The 22,148-nt window shown below is 34.5% G+C and overlaps 1 protein-coding gene across 1 annotated transcript in view; it reads left to right on the forward strand.

Moving 5' to 3' along the window:
- Nucleotides 1-22,148, forward strand: part of MMS22L (MMS22 like, DNA repair protein) — a 126,474-nt gene that overhangs the window by 8,155 nt on the left and 96,171 nt on the right. Inside the window, exons 7-11 of the mRNA XM_044245279.1 lie at nucleotides 564-654; nucleotides 2,365-2,495; nucleotides 4,392-4,505; nucleotides 14,185-14,361; nucleotides 21,763-21,825. Coding sequence (XP_044101214.1) covers nucleotides 564-654; nucleotides 2,365-2,495; nucleotides 4,392-4,505; nucleotides 14,185-14,361; nucleotides 21,763-21,825 — 576 coding nt within the window. The remainder of the gene's footprint in view (nucleotides 1-563; nucleotides 655-2,364; nucleotides 2,496-4,391; nucleotides 4,506-14,184; nucleotides 14,362-21,762; nucleotides 21,826-22,148) is intronic.

Raw genomic sequence — 22,148 nt, forward strand, 5'->3', positions numbered from 1 at the left:
ATTATGAAAATAAGTGGTTAAAAAATTATTTTACTGCCTTGCAGCTGTAGTAAAATTAGAGGTTGGTTGGAGGGCCTTTATGGGGCACCTGGGTGGCTCAGTGTGTTAAAGCCTCTGCCTTCGGCTCAGGTCATAGTCTCAGCATCCTGGGATCGAGCCCTACATCAGCTCTCTGCTCAGCAGGGAGCCTGCTCGCCCCCTCCCCCCGACATTCCACCCCCCCCCCACCGCCGCCTGCTGCTCTGCCTGCTTGTGATCTCTATCTGTCAAATAAATAAAATCTTAAAAAAAAAAAAAAAAAAGAAGGGCCTTTACTATACAAGTCTATTCAGCAGCTTCAAGGTGGGTCTGTCCTAAATCATCAGATGAATATATGCTTTCAAAGATCTCCAGTGAAAGATTCCTCTAATGGACAAGACCAAGTTTTTCCCTGAGCTTTTAAATAGTGGGTAAAGTTAATTGGTTCTTTATCCTTGTGCTTATGGAGGATTGTCAGAGCATGCTGTAATATACCTACTAAAATACTATGAATTCTCAATCACAGTTGATAATGTCATTCACAGCTTTTTCCACCATCATGGCATTTATTACATCTCCACTTAGATATCCATTGGATGGTGCTAGAAATTCTTCACATGCTTGGTGAAAAATTGAGTAAGTTTATGGATTTCTGATTTGTCCTTTTAAAATCTAAACCCTTAATTGCTTTTAAAAAATTACAGGCCATCATTGCTTTCTGGGTTTTTTAATTTTTATTTTATACCAAATAGTAACCCTAGTAGAAAGTCAAGGTCTTATTCCTTTTTTTTAAGAGAATGATTTGGTCCATTTATCTTTCCATACTTCTTAGTGTGTGTGTGTGTGTGTGTATAGAGGTATATACATACACACACACATGAGTAGGATTTTTGTCTTTGTTTCTAATTAACCAGAAATCGTAGTGTTCTGTTGTAGTGTTTTATTCAGTAGTTTTTTAGAGATCTGTTCATGTCCATACATATAGTCATACTTCATTTAAGGGCTGTATGTTATGACTCCATCATAATTTATTTAACAAAGCCTATTTTTAAAATATTTCAGTTATTTTCATTTTTTTTGATACTACACGTAATGCTTCATGGAACATTTTTGTGTATATATACATCTTTGAATACGTGTACAAGTTATTTTGTAGAGTAGATTCTTAGAATTGGAGGAACACATTCAGCTTTAATATCATAAACTGCTTAGTTGCTGTACAGAGTTTCCCCAGTTTGTATACACTGCGAGCGTGCCTTTGCCTCAGTCTCTTGCCAGTAGTGGATATTATCAATTATATTTATTTTTTGCCAAATAATACATGAGAAATGATGTTGAATCTCTATTTTGCAATTTTCTGAGTACCAATGAAGTTGAACATTTTTATGTAATTTTACATAAAATGTAATTTTACTGTTTATGTAATTTTACATAAAATGTAATTTTACTGTTTTTTATAGTTGCTTTGTTACTTGTTCATTATCTTTTGCTAATGTTTCTTTTTTAAAATAATTAGTAGTTTATATATATTATGTGCAGTACTTTTTTAATTTCACATATTGCCTGTTTATTCCTTGGTCTTATTCTTTGGCATCTTTTGAATCCATTATCAACTTAGTAATATTTTGTAAATATTACTTATTTGTAAATTATATAAATTACTTAGGTTATAAAGACATCCATGATCTCAATACCTGATTTTCGGTAAACTAATAAATAAATAACATGTATATATATGTGTGTGTGTGTGTATATACTTACATATATACATGCACACAAATATATAAAGATGTCTACAAATACATAATTTCTTCTCTCATATGGACTTTATTTCAGATAATATTTCCTTGGAGCAATACTCTAAGGTGTACTTAATCTGATAATAGGTACACATTTTAGTATCTGTTATCTTGGTGTGCTCAGTTCATACCACAAAACAATCATATGTGATTAATTTATCAGCATTTGTTCAAAAAATGTTTTAAAGCCATTATTGGTCAGAAATATTGATCAAGATTTTCTAGAATTTTCCTGCTTTTATTTTTTTTTTTCTTAAGCGGCATTACATTGTTACTTTTAAAAAATGGCCACATTAAGAAAAGAGAAGTCTGTTAAGTGGCACTTGAGAAAATTGAAAATTACCTTTCTAAGGTAATGTGTATCAGTGATCATATAAGAAAGGAATTGTCCCCAAATTTAACTCTTATTTCTAAAGAAATTGGTTTTTAACTGTATGTGTTGCAGTTTTGTTGTAAGTCAATTTAAAAGCATACAATTCCTTTCCTCCTTCTGAATTAGTAAAATCTACTGTAGTTTTAAATAGAACGTATTTTATTACATTTTTAGAACAAGTCGTATACGGTCATCAGTTTATGAATCTGGCAGGTGACAATTTAACCAACGTCAGCCTCTTTGAAGACCATTGTGAAAATCTCCTTTGTGATTTAATAAGCCTGTCACTGAATAGGTATGACAAGGTAATGTTTGAAGAGTTTATTTATATTACTACATCTGAAACTGACGATGTACTATATGTTGGCTAATTGAATCTAAATTTTTTAAAAAGTTTGCTTGTATTTTTGATACTTAATGACAATAGTCCTTAATATGTGTGGTTTATAAGAATTTAATCTGATTGGTTTACTTGTTAATTTTTCTAATTTTATATTTATTATTGTCTGGGAGTTGAATGAGAAAAGAATTTGATTTAACCATTTAAAACAGGCTTAAATTAATTATTCAGAGGCAGTCTTTTTATTCTTAAAAATAGCTTTTTCCATCTTGTCTAAAATAAATAGAAACAGGATGTTTATGATAATGACTAGAATTTTAACTTCTATGCAAATAGGAGAGTCCAGTCCTTTAGTAATATATATATTGTTACATAATACAATAAATGAGTACTTAACTAAAATTAGTTGACAAGTTTAAAGGGAAATTTTGTTTTTCAAGAAAGGTCTAGAAACATGGGGGAAATTACATGTTCTTACTAAATTGTGTTTAATACAGTGTTTAATGTAGACATTGATTTAAAGGTACTACCGTACCTACTCATTTTCTAGCAGTGGAAATTTGTAGATTATCAGTTATTTCAAATTGTTAACATAAATCTTACAGGAAATCAGGATTTATAATATTTTGAAATTTAGATTGTGTTTTATGTATTATCAAAATCTTTTCAATCTGGTCTGTATAATTTTATAATTAATGTAATTAGTGAATTATCCAGATACGATTTAGGTAACAGTTACCTTTTGCTTTGTATTATGTTACAAACCTAAATGTAGTATATGTGAAATAGTAATTACATAATGAATTTCTGAAGTCTATCTGTACTTGCAAATATAGTGCATATGCCTTGCATTATTTAGGGTCATTGAGGATATATTTGTTAAAAAAAAATGCTTAACCTAAAATTGCTTAACTTTATAAATCCCTAATAATTGTATTTATTCTAATTTCTAAAAACTTTTTAGTCTGCTTTGCAGGGGATTAAAATTTGTTTTCTAATCTTTTTATTAGAAGTTTTTCTATTGTGGCTGATAGATTAGTTCAGGTTAGGAAATCATTGCCCTGAGGCCAAATCTAACACATTGTTGACTTTTGTAAATAAAATTTTTCCGGAACATAACCCCTTTTTTTTTTTAAATTCAATCTATTGTCTTATGGCTGAAATTGTACAACAGTGGCAGAGTTGAGGAGTTGTGACAGACTGTGTCCCAATAAAGCCTCAAATATTTGATATCTAGCCCTTTTCAGAAAAAGTTTGCTTAACGCTGAAGATTAAAGCAAAGGTTTTTGTTTTGTTTTGTTTTAAGATTTTATTGACTGATTTTAGCGAGAGAGCACACTCTAGCGGTGGGGAGGGGCAGAGGGTGAGGGAACAAGAAGACTCCATGTGAGCATGGAGCCTGACCTGGGGTTCCATCTCAGGAGACAGATCATGACCTAAAACCAAGAGTCAGAGGCTTAACCAACTTAGCTACCCAGTCCCCCTAAAGCAAAGGTTTTTTAAAAGGTAGAAAATAAAATTCATCCTATACTTTTGGTTTTAAAATGGGAATTTAAGAGTACCTGGGCTGCTCAGTCAGTTAGGCATCTGACTCTTGATCTCTGCCTAGGTCTTGATCTCAGGGTCATGAGTTTGAGCCATTGTTGGGCTCCATGTGGGACTCTATGCTGGGTGTGGAACTTACCTTAAAAAAAAAAAGTAAAATGAGAATTTATTTTAAATTTGATGGAATAGCACATATTTTTGTAAACAGTTTTATATAAACATCAGTTTTAAGTCATCTAAATTCTTTTAAAACCTTTGGAGAGAGATATGTAGCATGAAAAAATCCTATAGAACTCATTTTGGTTCTTCTCTATAGGTTAGGCCTTCTGAAGCATTAGCAAGTCACCACTGCCCATGTTCCTGCATTAAAGAATTATGGGTTCTACTCATTCATCTTCTAGAACACAGAAGTAAATGGTCTCTTTCAGAAGTAAGTTATAAAATTGATGTGTTAACTACTGTTCCAAACTCATATTGAATATTTTTAATCGTTTTCACCAAGAAAAATGTTACAAATTTCCTTATATAAGACAGCCACCACCACCACTCAGAGCACTGAGTACCAAACCTGTACTACATTTTTAACCCTAAAGTGGCAATAGGAAACTTCTAGAAGTACAGGATTTGACTCTTATTTTCTCAAGTTTTCTATTAAGAATCTTAAGCTAAAATAATTCACACTGTCTAGTAATCCGGGAAATAATTTAGTCAAGAAATGTGGCAGATTTAGTTTTGGGAAGAAATAAAATAGGTTTTTAAATTCATAAATTTTATGGCATTATTTCAAGAAAGGAGGAAGAAAAGCACAAAGAGGAACAGGAGAAATTTTCTTGCACCTCATTGTGAGCCAAGTCTTCAGGATGGGGCTTCAGTTTATTTCAGTTGTTGTGGGTTAGTAGAAAAAGATAAATACTCATAGGCAGAAGTAAGTACAAATAATTAATTATGAGATGATACTTACAACAATTTGTTATATGAAAAAGTCCTTTGATTTTTTTGTGGGTTTTATAATTTCCCAGTTTTCCACAATTTGGGGTTTGGGTGGTGCTATCTCTTTTTAATAACAATCATATTTTTGTGGATTTACAAGTACTATATTTTCAGTTATTATTTTAGCAGTGAATTTACTTACGTATAAATTTAACATGTGCTTATCGTTAAGAAAAAAATTTTTTTCCTCACATTTGGTTTGTCAGTAGAGTTCAGCTTCCTTTGGTGAGATTTCAACATTAGAGTCTCAGGATTATATCCTTTGATCATTTGCCAGGATATTTTGTCTCATTGACATGGTAAATATCAATTTTTCCATTTCCTGCAAACCTTATCATTATTTAAGAATTTTATATTTCTTTTTTTTTTTTTTTTAAAGATTTTATTTATTTATTTGTGAGAGAGAGAGGGAGAGAGAGCGAGCACAGGCAGACAGAGAGGCAGGCAGAGGCAGAGGGAGAAGCAGGCTCCCTGCCGAGCAAGGAGCCCGATGTGGGACTCGATCCCAGGACGCCGGGATCATGACCTGAGCTGAAGGCAGCTGCTTAACCAACTGAGCCACCCAGGCATTTCTTTATAATTTTTCCTATTTTACCAATTTCAGACTTGAACATAAACAATGTATAGTTAATGTAGGCATGTTCATACTTTTTGCTGTTAGTCTTTCTCTAGATTTCAAGTAGGAGAGTAGGCATAATTTTAAAATATATTCTAGAAATTTGCATAGTAATATGTATTATTTAACCTAAATGATTTATATGCTGTTCATTTGATGTAGTAACCAGACTTACTGGTCTTAAAATAATGAAAATCTGAGGTCATTTAATTTTTTTTAATACAAATAAAATAACTGATATTATTCACAGACTTTGATGGCTATTTTATTTTTAAATTCAACATAGAATTTTCCATGATTGACAGTAAGACATTTTGACTTTCCTGCTGAAAAAAATCTAATCTAATCATGCTGGGTATCAAATAATAAGCATTTACATGGGTGAGTGAGCTTGTAGAAAGTGAGAAGTCTTGAGGCCAAGTACTAAATGTGGGTGGGGACTCAGGTCAACTGAACACTGAAATGGCTCCATAACCTTATAAGCAGTTGCTAAATTGTATAAACTTGAACATTAGCTTTCATACCTCACACGGTGAAAGAATAGAAGACAGACGTCAGAGTTAACCCAAGTTGGTAGCCTACTGATACACTAAGTAGCCATAAATCTGGCCCCCCAAAAGGATCAACTAGAAACTCAATTAATCTGTAAGCAAAATTGCCTTTCACTGTGATGCTTTGCAGTTTAAAATTGCTTCAGTATATTTGTTTTCGTAATCCAGCCCTCATATAGCTTTATAGCCTGAGTTGCTGTTGCCCAGATTGTACTGAAAATCTCAAGCCAATGACATGTTTGTTTGTTTTTTTAAGATTTTATTTATATATTTCACAGAGATCACAAGTAGGCAGAGAGGGAGGAGGAAGCAGGCTCCCTGCTGAGCAGAGAGCCAGATGCGGGACTCGATCCCAGAACCCTGGGATCATGACCTGAGCCAAAGGCAGAGGCTTTAACCCACTGAGCCACCCAGGCGCCCATCAAGCTAATGACTTGTAAGCAGTCACAAGGTGTATATTTAAACCTATATCTCCTCTAGTAACTCCCCCAAAATATAGAATGGCAAGAACTAATAAAACTATACACACAAATACAAACATTATGTTGAAAGCATAACTACAAGATAGGAATGATAAAAGAGTTAACAGTAAAAACCACCACCAAAGCTCGACCATAAAACTTTCTGGCAAGCAAGGGCAGCCTGAGAAAAAATTGCCCAGAGGAAAGAAGGGAGCTAGCAATAGTCCTCAGATTGGTCTAAAACCATTGCCAGATTGTGAAAATACTGAGACTGTTTCCTTGCTGGTCAGAGAACTATTGAATAGAATCTGAAAGTGGGTATATGACATGAGGAGGCAGTCTTTGAAGATAGACATTCTGGGAGAATAAAAAGGCAAAAAGGGAATGGTACCCTTGGTGATTCGGTGGTGAAAGGAACTAAAAGGAGAAAATGATCTTGTAAAACAAAAAACATTCAAAAAACTCAAACGTTCTCATACCTACTCTGCTACCACCACCACCATAGAGAAAAAGGAAATCCAAGAAAGAAATGGGACTTTGATACAGTGACAAAAGACGGCTATAGAAATCTTTTAAAGTAATCTAAATCTACTAAATCAAAGAAAGGAACCATGAGAGACTGTGGACTCAGAGAAACAAACTGAGGGTTTTATAGGGGAGGGGGGAGATTGGTTGGTATTAAGGAGGGCATGAATTGCGTAGATCACTGGATGTTATACGTAAACAGTGAATCTTGTAACACTGCATCAAAAACTAATGATGTGTACAGTATGGGGACTAACATAACATAATAAAAAAAGAAAAGAAAAAGAAAATTTGAGACAAGTCTTTATAAAGTTACTATTAGGAAACAAAACTGATACACCGTAGCCGATGAACCCTTCTCCAAGAAACAACTGTGAAGCGGAAAGAAATTCTAAGTTAATACTCCAGATTAAACATTTGGGGTTGTACAATAACCCCTGAATAAGATACTCAGATTTAAAAGTTAAGTAGATTAAAGTCAAAAGTGAATGAAAAGAGTAAATGGAATGCAGGAGAGAAATGAAAGAAAAAATTTTTTTTTAAATTTTTATTTATTTATTTGACACAGAGAGAAAACGCAAGTAGGCAGAGTAGCAGACGGAGGGAGAGGGGGAAGCAGGCTCTTCACTATGCAGGGAACCTGATTCATGCCCTGAGCCAAAGGCAGCTGCTTCATGGACTGAGATACCAAGGTGCCCCAGAAAATATCATTTTAGAGTTGATTAAATGAGAAGGTGCCCAAGAAGAATATGCTCAAATTAAAATTTAATCAGAGATATGGAGGAAAGAAAACAACCAAGAAAATAAAAATTAGATGAAGAAAAGAATGTAAAGAATTAGAAAATAGCTGAAATGGAAGATAAGCAAAGAAGAAACAGCTGTGTTTATAAATGGAGTCCCTAAAGAAGAAAACAGAGCAATAGGATATAGCTAACAGTCAAAACTATTATCCAAGGAAAAATTCCTGGGGGGAAAAAAAAAGCTAATTCTACATATTGAAAGGACCTACCTGATAACTGAAAAGATTAACTCCAAATAATCCATCTCAAGGAATATCCTGCTAAAACTCTTTTGACTTCAGAGATACGGAAAATGACTTTAGGTCCTTTAAGAAATCAAATTTTCTAGACAAAAAGACCTAATAATTTATAAGAGCAAAGTAATTTGATCTGCAGTAGGCTTTTCATAAACATCATAGAAAAACAAGGTAACAATGGAACATTTAAAAAGACTGAGAACGTCTTCTGCCTTGTAAGGATGCAGCCAGAGGTCTGCCGATCTGGAAAAGGGCCCTGACTTCACCATGATGGACCCCTGGTCTTGGACTGCCAGCCTCCAGGATGAATAAACAGTATGACACAACAGAGCAGCCCTCAGCTTAGAAAAAAGTGATGTAGGTCCCATCTTTTACTGTAGAGCGATTATATGCACTGCTCCCTTGATAGAAAGTTCAAGACCAGGAAAAAGTGACCAAGCCAAAAGGAAACAAAATGACAAAAAGTTTCTTCTAAGACAAATAAGAAGCAAGTTAAAAATTACTCTTTGTACTGACTATCTGACCTGCAGTGTCTTTGGGGACAGAGATGGATGAGGAAAAGCCAAGAAAGAAAAACAGAAAAAGCAATTGAAAATTTCAGGAAAAGCAGGGCAGCTTTTCTACTTCATCCACCTGGGAGTTAATGATATCACAGAAGACGTGATCATTCCCTGAATGTTGACAGCTGGCTGAGCTCCACATAGGGCCTGTTTTTAGGAGCTTTCCAGACTGCTGAAGGCAGAGGTTTTTCGTTTGTTTCTTCTTTTTTTCTTTTTTCTTTCTCTTTTTTTCCTGTACAAAGATTTTAAAACTTTGCAATGTGGCAACACTGATTTAGACAATGCACTCATTGTTTTTAAAAAAAGAAATCGTGTGTGTATGTGTACACATGCACGCTAATGTTCTTCCAGAAAGAAATATTTAATTCCTCCTCCCTATCCCTTCCCTCTCCAACCCGATCCCTAGAATGAGGGAGGGGAAGACGGAATGGAATTTGGAGTCTTCCTGCTGAGAAAGAGACATTTTTTGCAACCAGGTCTGTATTCAAAGGACTAATGTTCTAAGGAAATTATTCAAAGGGGATAGGCCATTCAGGGTTTTTAAGTTATTTTCAAATGTTGCCTGGGCTGCTGCTGACTTCTGTGAAGCCAACAGGATGATTCTTCCCAAGAAACAATTAGAGAAGCCTAAAGAGAGTCAGGAATGTTTGGAAATTCACATATACCCCAAATTAGATGGGAATTCCTGGAATGGAAATAAACTAATTTGATCAAGGACATATTTGTGTTCCAGGAAGTATTCTAAACATGGAGCTATGCTGGATCTATATATATGACTGTTTTCCTAAAAACCCTAAACTCACTATCTAGTAATCATCAATTAGACTTTGATTTCAGAGAAGGAAAGCAAATTAATACTCCTTGAATGATATGTCTTCTATGCCAGCAAGTATGGGTGTGAGATTAAGTATACCATTCAAATAATGGTCAGAATATGATAAATGGGGCTTCCAGTGTGGATTTATTGGATGCTACAGCCTATGTTATTTCCTGCCACACGATTATGTAAGAAAGTGCATGTTTAAGAAAGAAAAAGAAAAGGAATAGCCAAATTAATGCATTCTTCTTGGGGAAAAAGAGTGAAGTATATTTCATGTATACTCCCCAAAGTGCCACAGATAAGGCAGGGGACACCTGTGCAACGCCATAGGTAAGCTAGCAGTTACTGACCTGTACATGTTAGATTTTAGCTGCCACATGTATGTGTAAATTTATATATGTTGCCACCCTTAAGCATTATACAAATATTATGACAGAAATTTTCTGTGAAATGAAAGCATTATCAATACCAAAAACAATACAAGAATTCAAAATGTATGGGCCAAGAATTTTATAACTTTGACCCTAGCAATCCACTTGTAGTTTACCTTTAGTGTGTACCTACAGCAATTAAAAAATGCATATGTCTCAGGCTCTTTATTGCCTTATTTGTAAAAGCATAATGTTAAAAACTACCTAAATGCCCATACACAGGAGAGTAAAGAAACCATGGTTTATTAGCACATTGATTGGAGTATTACGTATTTGTTTAATAGAATGAATAAAATATCTGAACTGATAAGGGTTTGATTTTCAGAACTTATTGTTAAACAAAGTACAAAAGAATACTTATAGAGTGCCATCTTCTGTGTATGAAAGTAGTGAAAATAGGAAATGTGTATGCTTAGTTGTGCCCAGTTAATACTGGAAAGACAAATCAGGAACTACTGAAACTATTGAAATTGATGGGTAGGAATGGGAGATTGATAAGTGACTAATGGAGTAGGAGGGTTTGAATGCGTTATGACTTTAGAACCATGTTAGTCTTTAACATGCTCCAGAAATAAAGGAACGTGTACGGGAGAGGAATTCAGTGGAATATAAAGAAAATCACTTGAACCTAACTGGATTCCAAGTGAATAACCTATGGGAGAAGCTATGGCGGGGAGGACTGACCTAGAGGACTTGGAACGCACTGTTGTGCTCTAATTTGCTCTAAGGCTGAAGACAAAAGAATTACAACAAACTTCAGATCCTGGACTCTTGTTTGTAGATATATGGGTTAGCAAATTGAAATATTTATACTCTAGGACTGAGCAAATTAATAAATACATGATGGGGAATTAAGAACAAGCTTTGTCACTGTTGCAAAATTGAGTCATAAATATGGAAAGAGGGAAAGGTAGAGTGAAAGATGATATGTTGGAGTAGAATTTGAGATATCGGTATGAAATAATGTTTTTTAATAATTGAAACTAGGTCGAGATGTGTGTATACATACATGCATTTCCTACCTTAACCACTAGGTGGGCCTACAAACGATGATATCTGAGTTAACAATGAGGAAACTGCAATGCCTGGGTCTTGAAATTACCAGCCTCCAGTGAAAAGAAAACAAAGCTCCTTTGGCAAATGACCTGGTCTTCCAGACTGACACATGAAAATGAAAAATAAGACTGGAACATTCTGTACCAGAAACTAAGGAGGTACTCAGAAAATAATGAGGACATACCAAAAGGACAAAGGAGCCAACATGAAGATTTCCCACTCTAAACCCAAGATAATTTGAGAAACAAAATAAACAATAGCAAAGGATTGTAATCTATACAATAAGAGTTTGTGGGTCCATACTGATATAAATAAATGAAAAAATAAAACAATAGATGTTGATGATGGAATTAGAAAATCACCAGTTGACAACCTCCTTAGTAATTGTTTCAGGCATGAATCCTCAGTGGCTGCCAAAAGTATGACTGAAAAAAAACAGTATTTGCACAGCTCGATGTATCTACACGATATCATTTACAAGGGGAGCAGTAACTTTACAGTGTAGAAAATCTGGCAGATACCACCTTAACCATGTGACCAAAGTTAACCAATAATAGGACAAATTGATATTATGTACCTTCAATATGATGCAATGAAAGAAGAAAAATGTTTCTTTGGTATTCTTGCCAAAAATGTATACCGTGAATCTAATTATGAAGAAACCTCAGTTAAACCTAAGTAACTGGCCTGTTACTCTTCAAGAATGTCAAGTTCCTGAAAGATAATTACCGAAGAACTGTTACAGATTAAAGGAAATAGAAAAGACATGGTAGCTAAATACAGCATTGTGAGAATACAGAGGAAATCTGATAATGCTTTTATCTGTTGTCCCAAAGGAGAGGAAGTAAAGAGTGGAACAGAGCAAGTATTTGAAGAGAAAATGGTAGAAATTATTCCAGTGTTAATGAAAGCTATCATATTAAGAAACCCAATCAATTCTACTTACAGTAAATAAAAAAAAGAAAAGCAGACCTGGGTACATCACAATGAAACTCCAGAACATCAAAGACAAAGAGAAGAGCCAAAAGCATTCAGACAGAAAATTATGTTACCTTCAAAAGAGTGACAATTAGACTGTAAACTGATTTCTCAAAAGCAAAGGACGCCAGTGGGAATGATAACTTCATAGTATTAAAACAAAGTGGTTGTCAACCTAAAATTCTTCATCAATGAAACCTTTCAAGAGTGAGGTGAAACAAAGTTACTGTCAATGAAGCAGAATTGAATTGAATTCTGAAAGATGTATTTTAGAAGAATGATGCCTAAATTGGGGAAGGGGAGAGGTAGTGTGAAGTATGAAGGAATAAAGCACAAAGAGAGTAGTAAATGTTTAGTATAAGTCAGTAATATAATCTGCTGGGATCAAAAAGAGAGTTAATGTATACAGTAATGCTGGCCTAGAAATTGGATAGGGCATAAATGAATTAGAGTGTTTTAAGGTCCTTATTTTGTCTAAGAAAAGAGCAAAGATATGTATTATCAAGACATTTGGATGTATGCTGTTATTTCTAAGGTAATTACTGAAGGAAGAGAAAGTAGACTCATTAGCTAGTAGAGGGAGAGAAAAGAAATAATTTAATCCAAAAGAACTCAACAAAGGGTTGTTTGTGGAAAAAAATAGGTATACAAACAAATACAGAGTAAGATGGTAGATTTAAAACTAAATGTATGAGTCATTAACTGCAAGTACACTACTGAAATGCTCATTTAAAAAATACAGTGTTAGAACAGAATATAATCTGTTTACAAGAGGTAATCTAAAATAAAATACAGAACAGCTCAGAATTGGTAAGATACAAGAAAGGAAATGTATTAAACTATCATTAGAGAAAATTAGACTTTAAAACCAACAAAAGCATTAAGTCATTGTGTACTGATAAAAGGTTCAACTTATTAGGAAGGTAAAGCAAATGAACATTTTTATATGACTAAGAACAAAGTATTAAATGTGGAAAACAAAAATTGAACTACAAGGAGAGATACACATATGCTTAGAAAGTTGAGATGCTTCTCTAATCCATAGGTGAAAGAAGATAGAATTGTAAAATATTTTTAAGTAAGTGGTAACTAACACACTGGTTAAAGCTTTGGGACTCTAGCTTAAGATACAGATGGAAATTTATAACTTTAATTATAGATATTAGAGGGGAAAAAAGTTGAAAATTATTGAGCTAAGAATTCATCACACAAAAAGTTAGGGGAAAATATCCCTACATAATAAACCCAAAGAAAGTGAAATGAAGTAGATAAAACTAACACAAATTTATGAAATTGAAAATAACAAAGATGATCAAATCAATGAAAAATGATCATAACAGTCAAAAGTTGGTTCTTTAAAAAGATTACTAAAGTTGGCTCATTTTTCCTGAAATGATTACAGTCAATACTAGAAATTTAAAAAGGAACATGACTTCATATTCTGCAGATATTTTTTAAAAGTTGAGATACTGTCATCAACTCTGTGCCTAAAAACTTGAATATGTTTATGAAATGGACAAATACCTAGAAAAAAAACTTAAAACTCATCAAATGTTCAGCAACAGTATATCGGGCAAATGGCTTATCCTATAGTTCTATATTTGAATACTCTGATGAACTAAAGCCATACTCATTGAAGTGGATGACTCTCAGAAACACAGCATTGAGGAAAAAGAAGCCAGTTATGAAAGAATAGAATTGGGCCACTTAAGAATACCAACATGCATTAAAAAAAAAAGTGGAGGAAAACCAAGGAGTGTATGATTTAGGCTTATATACTTCTGTGACAAAACAAAACAAAAAACGAAGAAATGGGTTGGTGGGGGGTGGGGGGGGGACATGATTTGTTATGAGGGTCAGGATAATGACTACCCCTGGACAGCAGAAGATGCGATTGTAGAACATGTAGGATCTTTGTGAAGTACTAGTTAGGTTCTAATTCTTGAGTGTTTTTGTTATTCTTTAAGTTTTATAAATGTGTTCTGTTTTCCTTTCTGTGTGTATATTTAATTGTGCAAATAGAGGAAAAAGCCCAAACCAAAGGTTATGTTCTTTAACTGAATCATTCTGCTTCTCTTTCTATAGTCATTTTGGAACTGGTTGAATAAACTACTTAAAACACTCTTTGAAAAATCAAGTGACCGAAGACGACCTTCTGTGCCTGTAATCCAGCCCAGGGATCCATTAGGTTTTAGTTGGTGGATCATCACTCATGTAGCATCATTTTACCAGTTCGATCGCCATGGAACACCAGACGAAATGGTAAGATTTTATTTTTTAAAACTGCTTTGTATTATTAATTAATATGGTTTTTTTTTGTAGACAAATTAGAAATAAGTGAGCACAGAAACAACAAAAATTAGATCACAATCCTACAGAGATAAATTCAGCTTCTGAATCTAAAGTTGTAGACCTTCCTGTTAACATCTAGAAAAATGATAATCTTTGTTTTTATTGTTAAAGGGAAAACACCTTATAGAAGACTTGGGATCTAATCCTCGCTCTGCTACTAAGTAGTTATGTGACCTTAAGTAAATTACTTCAGCCTTTCTGGGCTTCTGTTCCCCTATCCAAAACTCAAGGGATTGCGTTGTTCAGAAAATGTCTTCTGCTTCTAACATCTGTAAGATTGCTGACAAGAAAGCATACATCTACAGTAATGAAGTAGTAGTTTCTGTGAATAATTTCGTAAAATTATTTCCTCAGAATAATACTTTTTTCTTTTTTTTAAGATTTTATTTATTTATTTGACAGAGAGAGATCATAAGTAGGCAGAGAGGCCGTCAGAGAGAGAGGAAGGGAAGCAGGCTCCCTGCTGAGCAGAGAGCTGGATGTGGGGCTGGATCCCGGGACTCTGAGATCAGGACCTGAGCCGAAAGCAGAGGCTTTAACCCACCGAGCCACCCAGGTGCCCCCTCCTCAGAATAATACTTTAAGGAAGCTTTTTATAAAGATAATGTATTAACCATGAGGTTTACTTCAAATAGATTTTAATTATTATATTAATTTCTATTTAGAAACACTTTTACACAGTTATTTAAAAACCCCTAAAACTAAAACTAGCTAGTAGACATATTTATTTGAAGCCCTATTTGTGTGTAATTACTTCCACGTTGAGAAGTGAATAGCATAGTATTCTATCAGCCCATCAGTTCCATAAAATAAAAATCAAGTGATTCAAATGTCTAGAATCTTGAAGCCAGCCTGTCTGTATTTTCAATATTGGTCTTTTTTTGATCATCAGGCCTACCCATGGCTTTTTTTTAAAATTCAGATTTAAAAAAAAAAAAAAAAAAATTCAGATTTCCCGGTCTCGACTCTGGAGATCCTGATTTAGTAGTCTGGTTTGGAGCTTGAAAATTCACATTTTTAAAATGTTTCTTGGTTCTCAACCTCTAACCAGATATAGGGACCATTGCTTATGAAACCTGTTCCTTGACAAATTTTCTTGTCTTTGAAATACTGGACAGAGTCAGCTCAGAAATCATGCATGGATCTGAAGATCATTTAACATTGATATTAATATCATAGAAATGGAAAGGTCCTCAAAAGATCCTCTGAATAAGCTCCCTGATAATAATAAAGCTTTTCAGGAGATCCCAAGATATAAAGTAAACTAATAAGTCAGAAAGTACTCTGAGAAGCTCACCCACAGTTCAGTATTAATGCATTTAAGCATTCTACCAATTTACTGAGAGAGATCAATAGAATGAACTTCCCAGAAAAAAGGATTGTATGTCCTTTGTTTCTGTACATTAGTCCTTACAATGTTGATACATAGTAAATACTCAATAAATCTTAACAGTTTGCCATTATTATAATAGTAACCCTTTTATTGAGTATTTTTGTGAAATTAATAGTTTCACTTCTTTTAATTATTAGGATACTAGAACAACATTAAAAGAACTCAAAAATTTACATATAATTTTAATGTCTTTACACAAGCATTTTATTTCGCTTCCCATTTTAATTCCCCCAAGTACATATTTCTGATTTTAATCAGTGTAAATAAATATGGTGATTAGTTAAGCACTTCTAAGTTCCCATTGAGTGGCTATCATAATATTAGGTGCCAATGATAGGGTATACATGAAACAGATTGTACTGCCTCTTGCTTCAAGGAACAAGCTTTCAGATTATTAATGCTTGCTGGAATTGCCATTAACACTTATGCGAATGAGTGGTGTATTTCAATAGTAGTTGATATTGACCTCCATGTACTCCCAGTATGGTACAAAATCTAGCTACATTAATATATATCATTACTATTACTATTGTAATGTTGAATTGTACTGGTACAGCCACCCACAGTTGCATTGTTGAAATCACTTTTTATTTCATACAGAGAACTCCATAGGAAATTAGTGCTTTTATTAGCTCTGAATCAAGATAGTAATTGAATTGTCTGTATTTAAAATAGCTTAACCTCTGTCTTTTAATGTCAACAGTTTCTGTATGGTTTTCTTTTGCTAAGATACATATATTTTTAAAAATCTTATTTCTTTATGTAGGAGGTTTTAAGAGGAAAAAGCTATGATATTCAAAAAAGAACCTTTCATATAAAAATAACAAGGATGTATAATATATATTTATATGTGTATATATAAAATAGACTTTGCCTGTCTGTATTCATGAGTCCTCAGAGTTTCAAGTGTTTCTGGACTCTTTAATTGCTTTTAAAGAAAAATGCAATCTCTCTATTGATACTGGTTTTCCTTAGAGGTGATATCTTCAGCATATTGTGTTTGCAAAGTGTTTGATATCTCATGGTTTTTTTTCTCAGTAAAGTATTATGAAGCTGATGAGGGGGTAATATGTCCATTTCATGGATAACAAAACTGAGGGACACGGTACTTAAATGTCAGCCTGTTTTTATCACTTAGATAAACTTGATATTAAGGTTCTCCTAAGGACCACCTTTTATGAATAGACTGTTGGTACAGTAACGATGTGTACCAGTTTGCCATGGGCAGTCCCTGTTTTGCCTGTGATTCCCTCATTGTATCTAGTTAGTTTTCCCTTTTACTCTCAAAAGTGTGTCAGTTTGGTTCCTAAGTCATATAATCCTTCTCATTTATGAACATAAAGGCATATTGACTTATCCTTTCAGAGAGATTATATAGGATGCTAATTTGGGTCTGGGATATATTTAGATCAGAATTTTGAAAATTATCTGAATTCAGTTTTCTTCTTATAATAATAGTATTATAGCCAGCTGCCATATAGAAAATGGCCATGCAGGGGTGTGTGGGTGGCACAGTCCCTTAAGTGGCTGCCTTCGGCTCAGGTCTTGATCCCAGGGTCCTGGGATCCAACCCCATGTTGGGCTTCTTGCTCAGCTGGGAGCTTGCTTCCCCCATGCCTGCTGCTGCCCCTGCTTGTGCATGCACATGCGCATGCACATGCGCGCGCGCTCTCTCTCTCTCTCTCTCTGTCAAATAAATAAATAAATAAATAATCTTTTAAAAATTAAAAAAAAAAAAAAGAAAGAAAGAAAATGGCCATGCATTAAGCATGCTTTATTTCACTAATAAGTAATCTGGTGTGAGAGGATGATAAGAAGTGAAAATGGTTAGGCCTACTTTCTGCAGTGGAGAATATCTCTAGTGTTGTGATAACCATAGAGATGTTTCAGTTTTTAAATGTGAACTGCTTTGCTCTGAAAGTTAGCATGAAATCTTTACATTTTAAGGAGGTTTCAGATATACTTAATTTTTTATTTTATTTTAAAAGTTCTGTGTGAATTGAACTTTGGCTCTATGTATATTTAATTCATAAAACCTGCCAATTGCTAGATATAGGCTTATGAGGAGAATTTGGTATCTCATTTCTCATGCTCAAGGCTTTAGATTTTCATGTATTTCTATTTAATGCTTTTCTTTCAACCTAGATAAGAGTGTGTTATCCTCTCACAATTCCTGTCATCTACTTTAAAAGCAAATATACTTTAAAGAGAAAAAATATTTTTAGGCATTGCAGGGATCAGTTTAACAGTAGTTTCCCTGCTTAGAACATAGTGCAATCAGTCAGGCCAGCTGATGCTCATCTTTGAAACATCTGAAATGGTCGCTAGATAAAAGGTCTGAAATATAACCTTAAAGTGAAAGTTGTACTAGGTTACCTAGTCTGCTGGAAGTGGAGTATGAGGGATCTATTTTATATTTGTGATGGAGACACCACTATCCTGAGGCTTAAGGAGGTATTTCAGCTTTGATGGTGGGATAAGAAATATAAAAACATCGCCCAAAATTGATAACTACCTATTTCGTTTCTATTGGAGGAATTATGTATAACTTAGTATGTAGAAAAAAAACATGTAGATGCCCAAAGTTCAATTTTGCTGTGGAAATAAAAATATCCTTTGATACATAGTCTCTTACTCAGACTTGATCTGGGTGTGATATAGGTGCCATTCTTTAATCTGAATTACGGTTTATTTTTGTTTTAGATTATAGCCACAATATTGATCTACCGAGTTGAAAGTCCTTGGACAAGAATTATGTTACTTCTCTATGATTCATGTGATTCATAATGCCTTGATAGAACAAAAATTAAAATATACTCATTAACACTATCAAATTATAAAGCTAAATATACCAGTCCTGTCACATTCCTGCTTATTTGGGACTAGTGGTGATGTTTTCTCAGTAAAGAGAGATATAAAAGTGAATTACTAAAAGCTGAGGGATGGCTTGTTAGAAAATGGAAGGAATACTGGCTTTGGAGCAAAATCCTTGCTCTGACTTGTATATATATGACCTGTCTGAGACTTAATTATGTTATCTGTGAAATGGACAAATTTTATTTGAGGAATTAGTAATGTAAAAACGTTAACACAGTGTACATTGAATATTATGGAACAAAATGGTTTCTCTCTTTTTTTAAAGATTTATTTATTTATCTTAAAGAAAGAGAGAAACCATGTGAGAATGTGTGGGCCTGTGGAAGTGGGGGGAGGGACAGCAGGAGAGAATCTCAAGCCGACTTCTGCCAAGCACAGAGTCCGTTACAGGGCTGGATCCCACAACCCTGAAATGACTTGAGCCAAAATCAAGAGTTGGATACTCAACTGACTGAACCACCAAGTGCCGTAAAATGATCTCCTTTTGGAAGAGTTTTAGGGCCAGTTACCAAGTTTTAGGGCACAATCTCAAGGCTGCTCTTATGTCTGACACCAGTTGCAAGCCCAAGAATTCCCAAAACTGTATTTTACTTAGACTTATAGAACTCACTGAGAACTATTAAACTCAGGGTTATTGTTTATTATAGGGAAAGGATAAAATTTAAGATAAGCTAAGAATGGGTATATAGGGCAGAGTCCAGGAGAAGTACCAAATGTAGGGCTCCTTTTGTTTTCTCCCTATGTAGTTAAGATTTATTAGTCTCCGGCATCAGCGTGTGACAGTATGAAGGGAGTGTTTGCAACCAAGAAAGCTTGCCTAAACTGCAGTGTTCAGTGTTTACTGGAGCTCCTTTACATAGGCATGATGGATTGATTAACCACATGGTTGTCTCCGTCTTCAAACCAACTGTCCAGGTCTCCACAGCCCTTAGCGTAAGTCACATTATTGGTTTTGGGTCATGGCCAGCCTCCACCCTCAACTACATCATTAGACTCTCTGGTAGGACTCTAGGCCCCCCGGGCAAACAAAGATACTCCTATGAGGTATAACATTCCAGGGGCCTAAAAATTACTTACCCGAATCCTTGGTTTCAGTAAAGGGCAGACTCTCTTTGGGCAAAGCCAAATTCGTTTCTACACATTCTTTCATAAATGTTTTGCACTCACTTTACTTTCATAAATGTATTTTTAAAAGTCATTAATTTGGGCACCTGGGTGGCTCAGTTGATTAAGCCACTGCCTTCGGCTCATGCTCAGTTCATGATCCCGGATTTCCAGGATCGAGTCCCACGTCAGGGCTCCAGCTTCACGGGGAGTCTGCTTTTCCCTCTGATCTTCTCCCCTCTCATGCCCTCTCTCTGTCTCTCTCTCAAATAAATGAATAAAATCTTTTAAAAAATAAAAAGTCAGTAATTTTGCTAAAAATAACCAAGTCGTTGTATGAATTATCTATTACTGTGTGACAAAATTTAGCAGCTTAAAACAGTAAACATTTATTATCTCATACAGTTCCTGAGTGTCAGGTATACAGTATGAGCTTAGCTGGATGGTTCTCACCCAGGATCCCTCATGAGGTTGTGGTAAGCTATGGTGCTTTAGTCTCTAAAGAGCTGGAGGATTCACTTCCAGTCTCTCATTCACTTCCAGTTGTCGGGAGACGTTGGTTACCAATCACATAGGCCTCTACAAGCCTGTTCACACTATGGTTTTTCCCTGATGGAGTTAACAAGAGGGAGGTTTTCATTAAGATGGAAGCTTCAGTGCCTTCTAACCTAACTTTGGAAGTGACATACTATCACTCCTGTTAGTGTTGATATTCTGTTAGTGACAGACCAACTTTGGTATGGTGTTGAGTGGGGTGTGGATGAAGAGTTAAATAAATGTGTGAATTCCAGGAGACAGAGGTCATTTGGGGCCATTTTTAGAGGGTGACTACTATAGTCACTGAGTACCTTTATCAAGGAAATGTTTATTTAGTGGTTTTATGTAGATAGCATCTTATGTGAACATTAACCAGCCATTTAAAATCAAGAATATTGAACATGATTTTACCCTTTATTAGTCATTGGATTCATCCTTCTGAACAATAGTCGGATTGGTAGGATACACTGAGACTCTTTGCTTCTTTAAGGCGTTTAGCTTTGCCTTTTGAGGTCTTATAGTTACCTATTGTACCTTTTTTACTCTTTGTCAGAAACAGGTTGTTCCTTGCTTCTCAGTGGTACTTTCTTTCCTTCTGGTTTTTACCAGTCTGTATAGCCAAAGCTTTAAGAACTGAGTATCAAGTGAACCCTGTGTCCTATGAGAAGGTCCTCCAGGCTTTCCTGTGGGAAGATGAAGTCGTTTTCAGTGCCTAGCTTTTGTGAAGTATTTTGGCTTTGTGAAAGTCCTTTTCAGTGTTCTTCCTTATTGTTAGGAGTCTTCCAGATAGTTGGAGTTGCCATATAAGTGACCATTGATTAAATGAAGTAGCACTGTGTATATATATTTTTAAATTTTCTATATAAAATTTTTAGTTACTTCTTTACCAGAGTAGATTCTCTGGGACGCCTGGGTGGCGCAGTTGGTTGAACGACTGCCTCCGGCTCAGGGCGTGATCCTGGAGTCCGGGGAGAGTAGATTCTCTTGACATTATTATGCATAAAATGAAAAAAATCTCTGGTGAATACAGAATAAGGAAAAACACTCAAGGTATTAAAAAAACTCCACAAACTACGTGAAGTTTTTTGTGTTGTGTTTTTTTTTTCTGATAGATTATGTATGATAACAAAAATTAAATATTTGTTAAAACATTTGTAATTTTATAGAAATCCTATTGTTTAACAACTCCTGATAAGGTTTATATTGGATTGGAATAGTTATGACATTTTCTACCAAGTCTGTCACATAACTCTTTGTTCAAGTAATTCTAGACATTCAAGAAATTGTAATGAATGATGTCTGATGATAAAGATGTTTGTACTTCACAACTAGCTTGCTGTACTATAATTTGAATGCATAATTAAGAGCAATAATTTTGGTGCAATATTCTCTCTTTCTAGAGACAAAAGGAATCAAATTGGAATTTTGTAGAAGAACTGCTTAAAAAGTCCATCAATGTTCAGGTATGCTTTTAAAGTGACACAATTTTTGAGTTTTGCTAAATTTTTAATATTTCAGATTTTATTTATAAGAACTAAGCAAACTCTTAAACTTTGTCTACTTATTAAAAACCTGAGGGAGAATCCTCATTCTTTGTTAATGAAGGGTCAACATAAGATCATTCCTATGAGTGACTATCCTTTGAAGATTTTTATTTTAAGCAGAGTTGCCAGTTGAAGGACAAATAAAATTATCTTAGTTGGTGACTTTGACAAAATATATTCAGAATAAGTAGTAGATGTTTCAAAACTATAAGTCGTTCCTTGACTATATGGTATCAAGTCTA

The sequence above is a fragment of the Neovison vison genome, chromosome 1, assembly GCF_020171115.1.
Source record: "Neovison vison isolate M4711 chromosome 1, ASM_NN_V1, whole genome shotgun sequence".
NCBI classification, from domain to species: Eukaryota; Metazoa; Chordata; class Mammalia; order Carnivora; family Mustelidae; genus Neogale; species Neogale vison.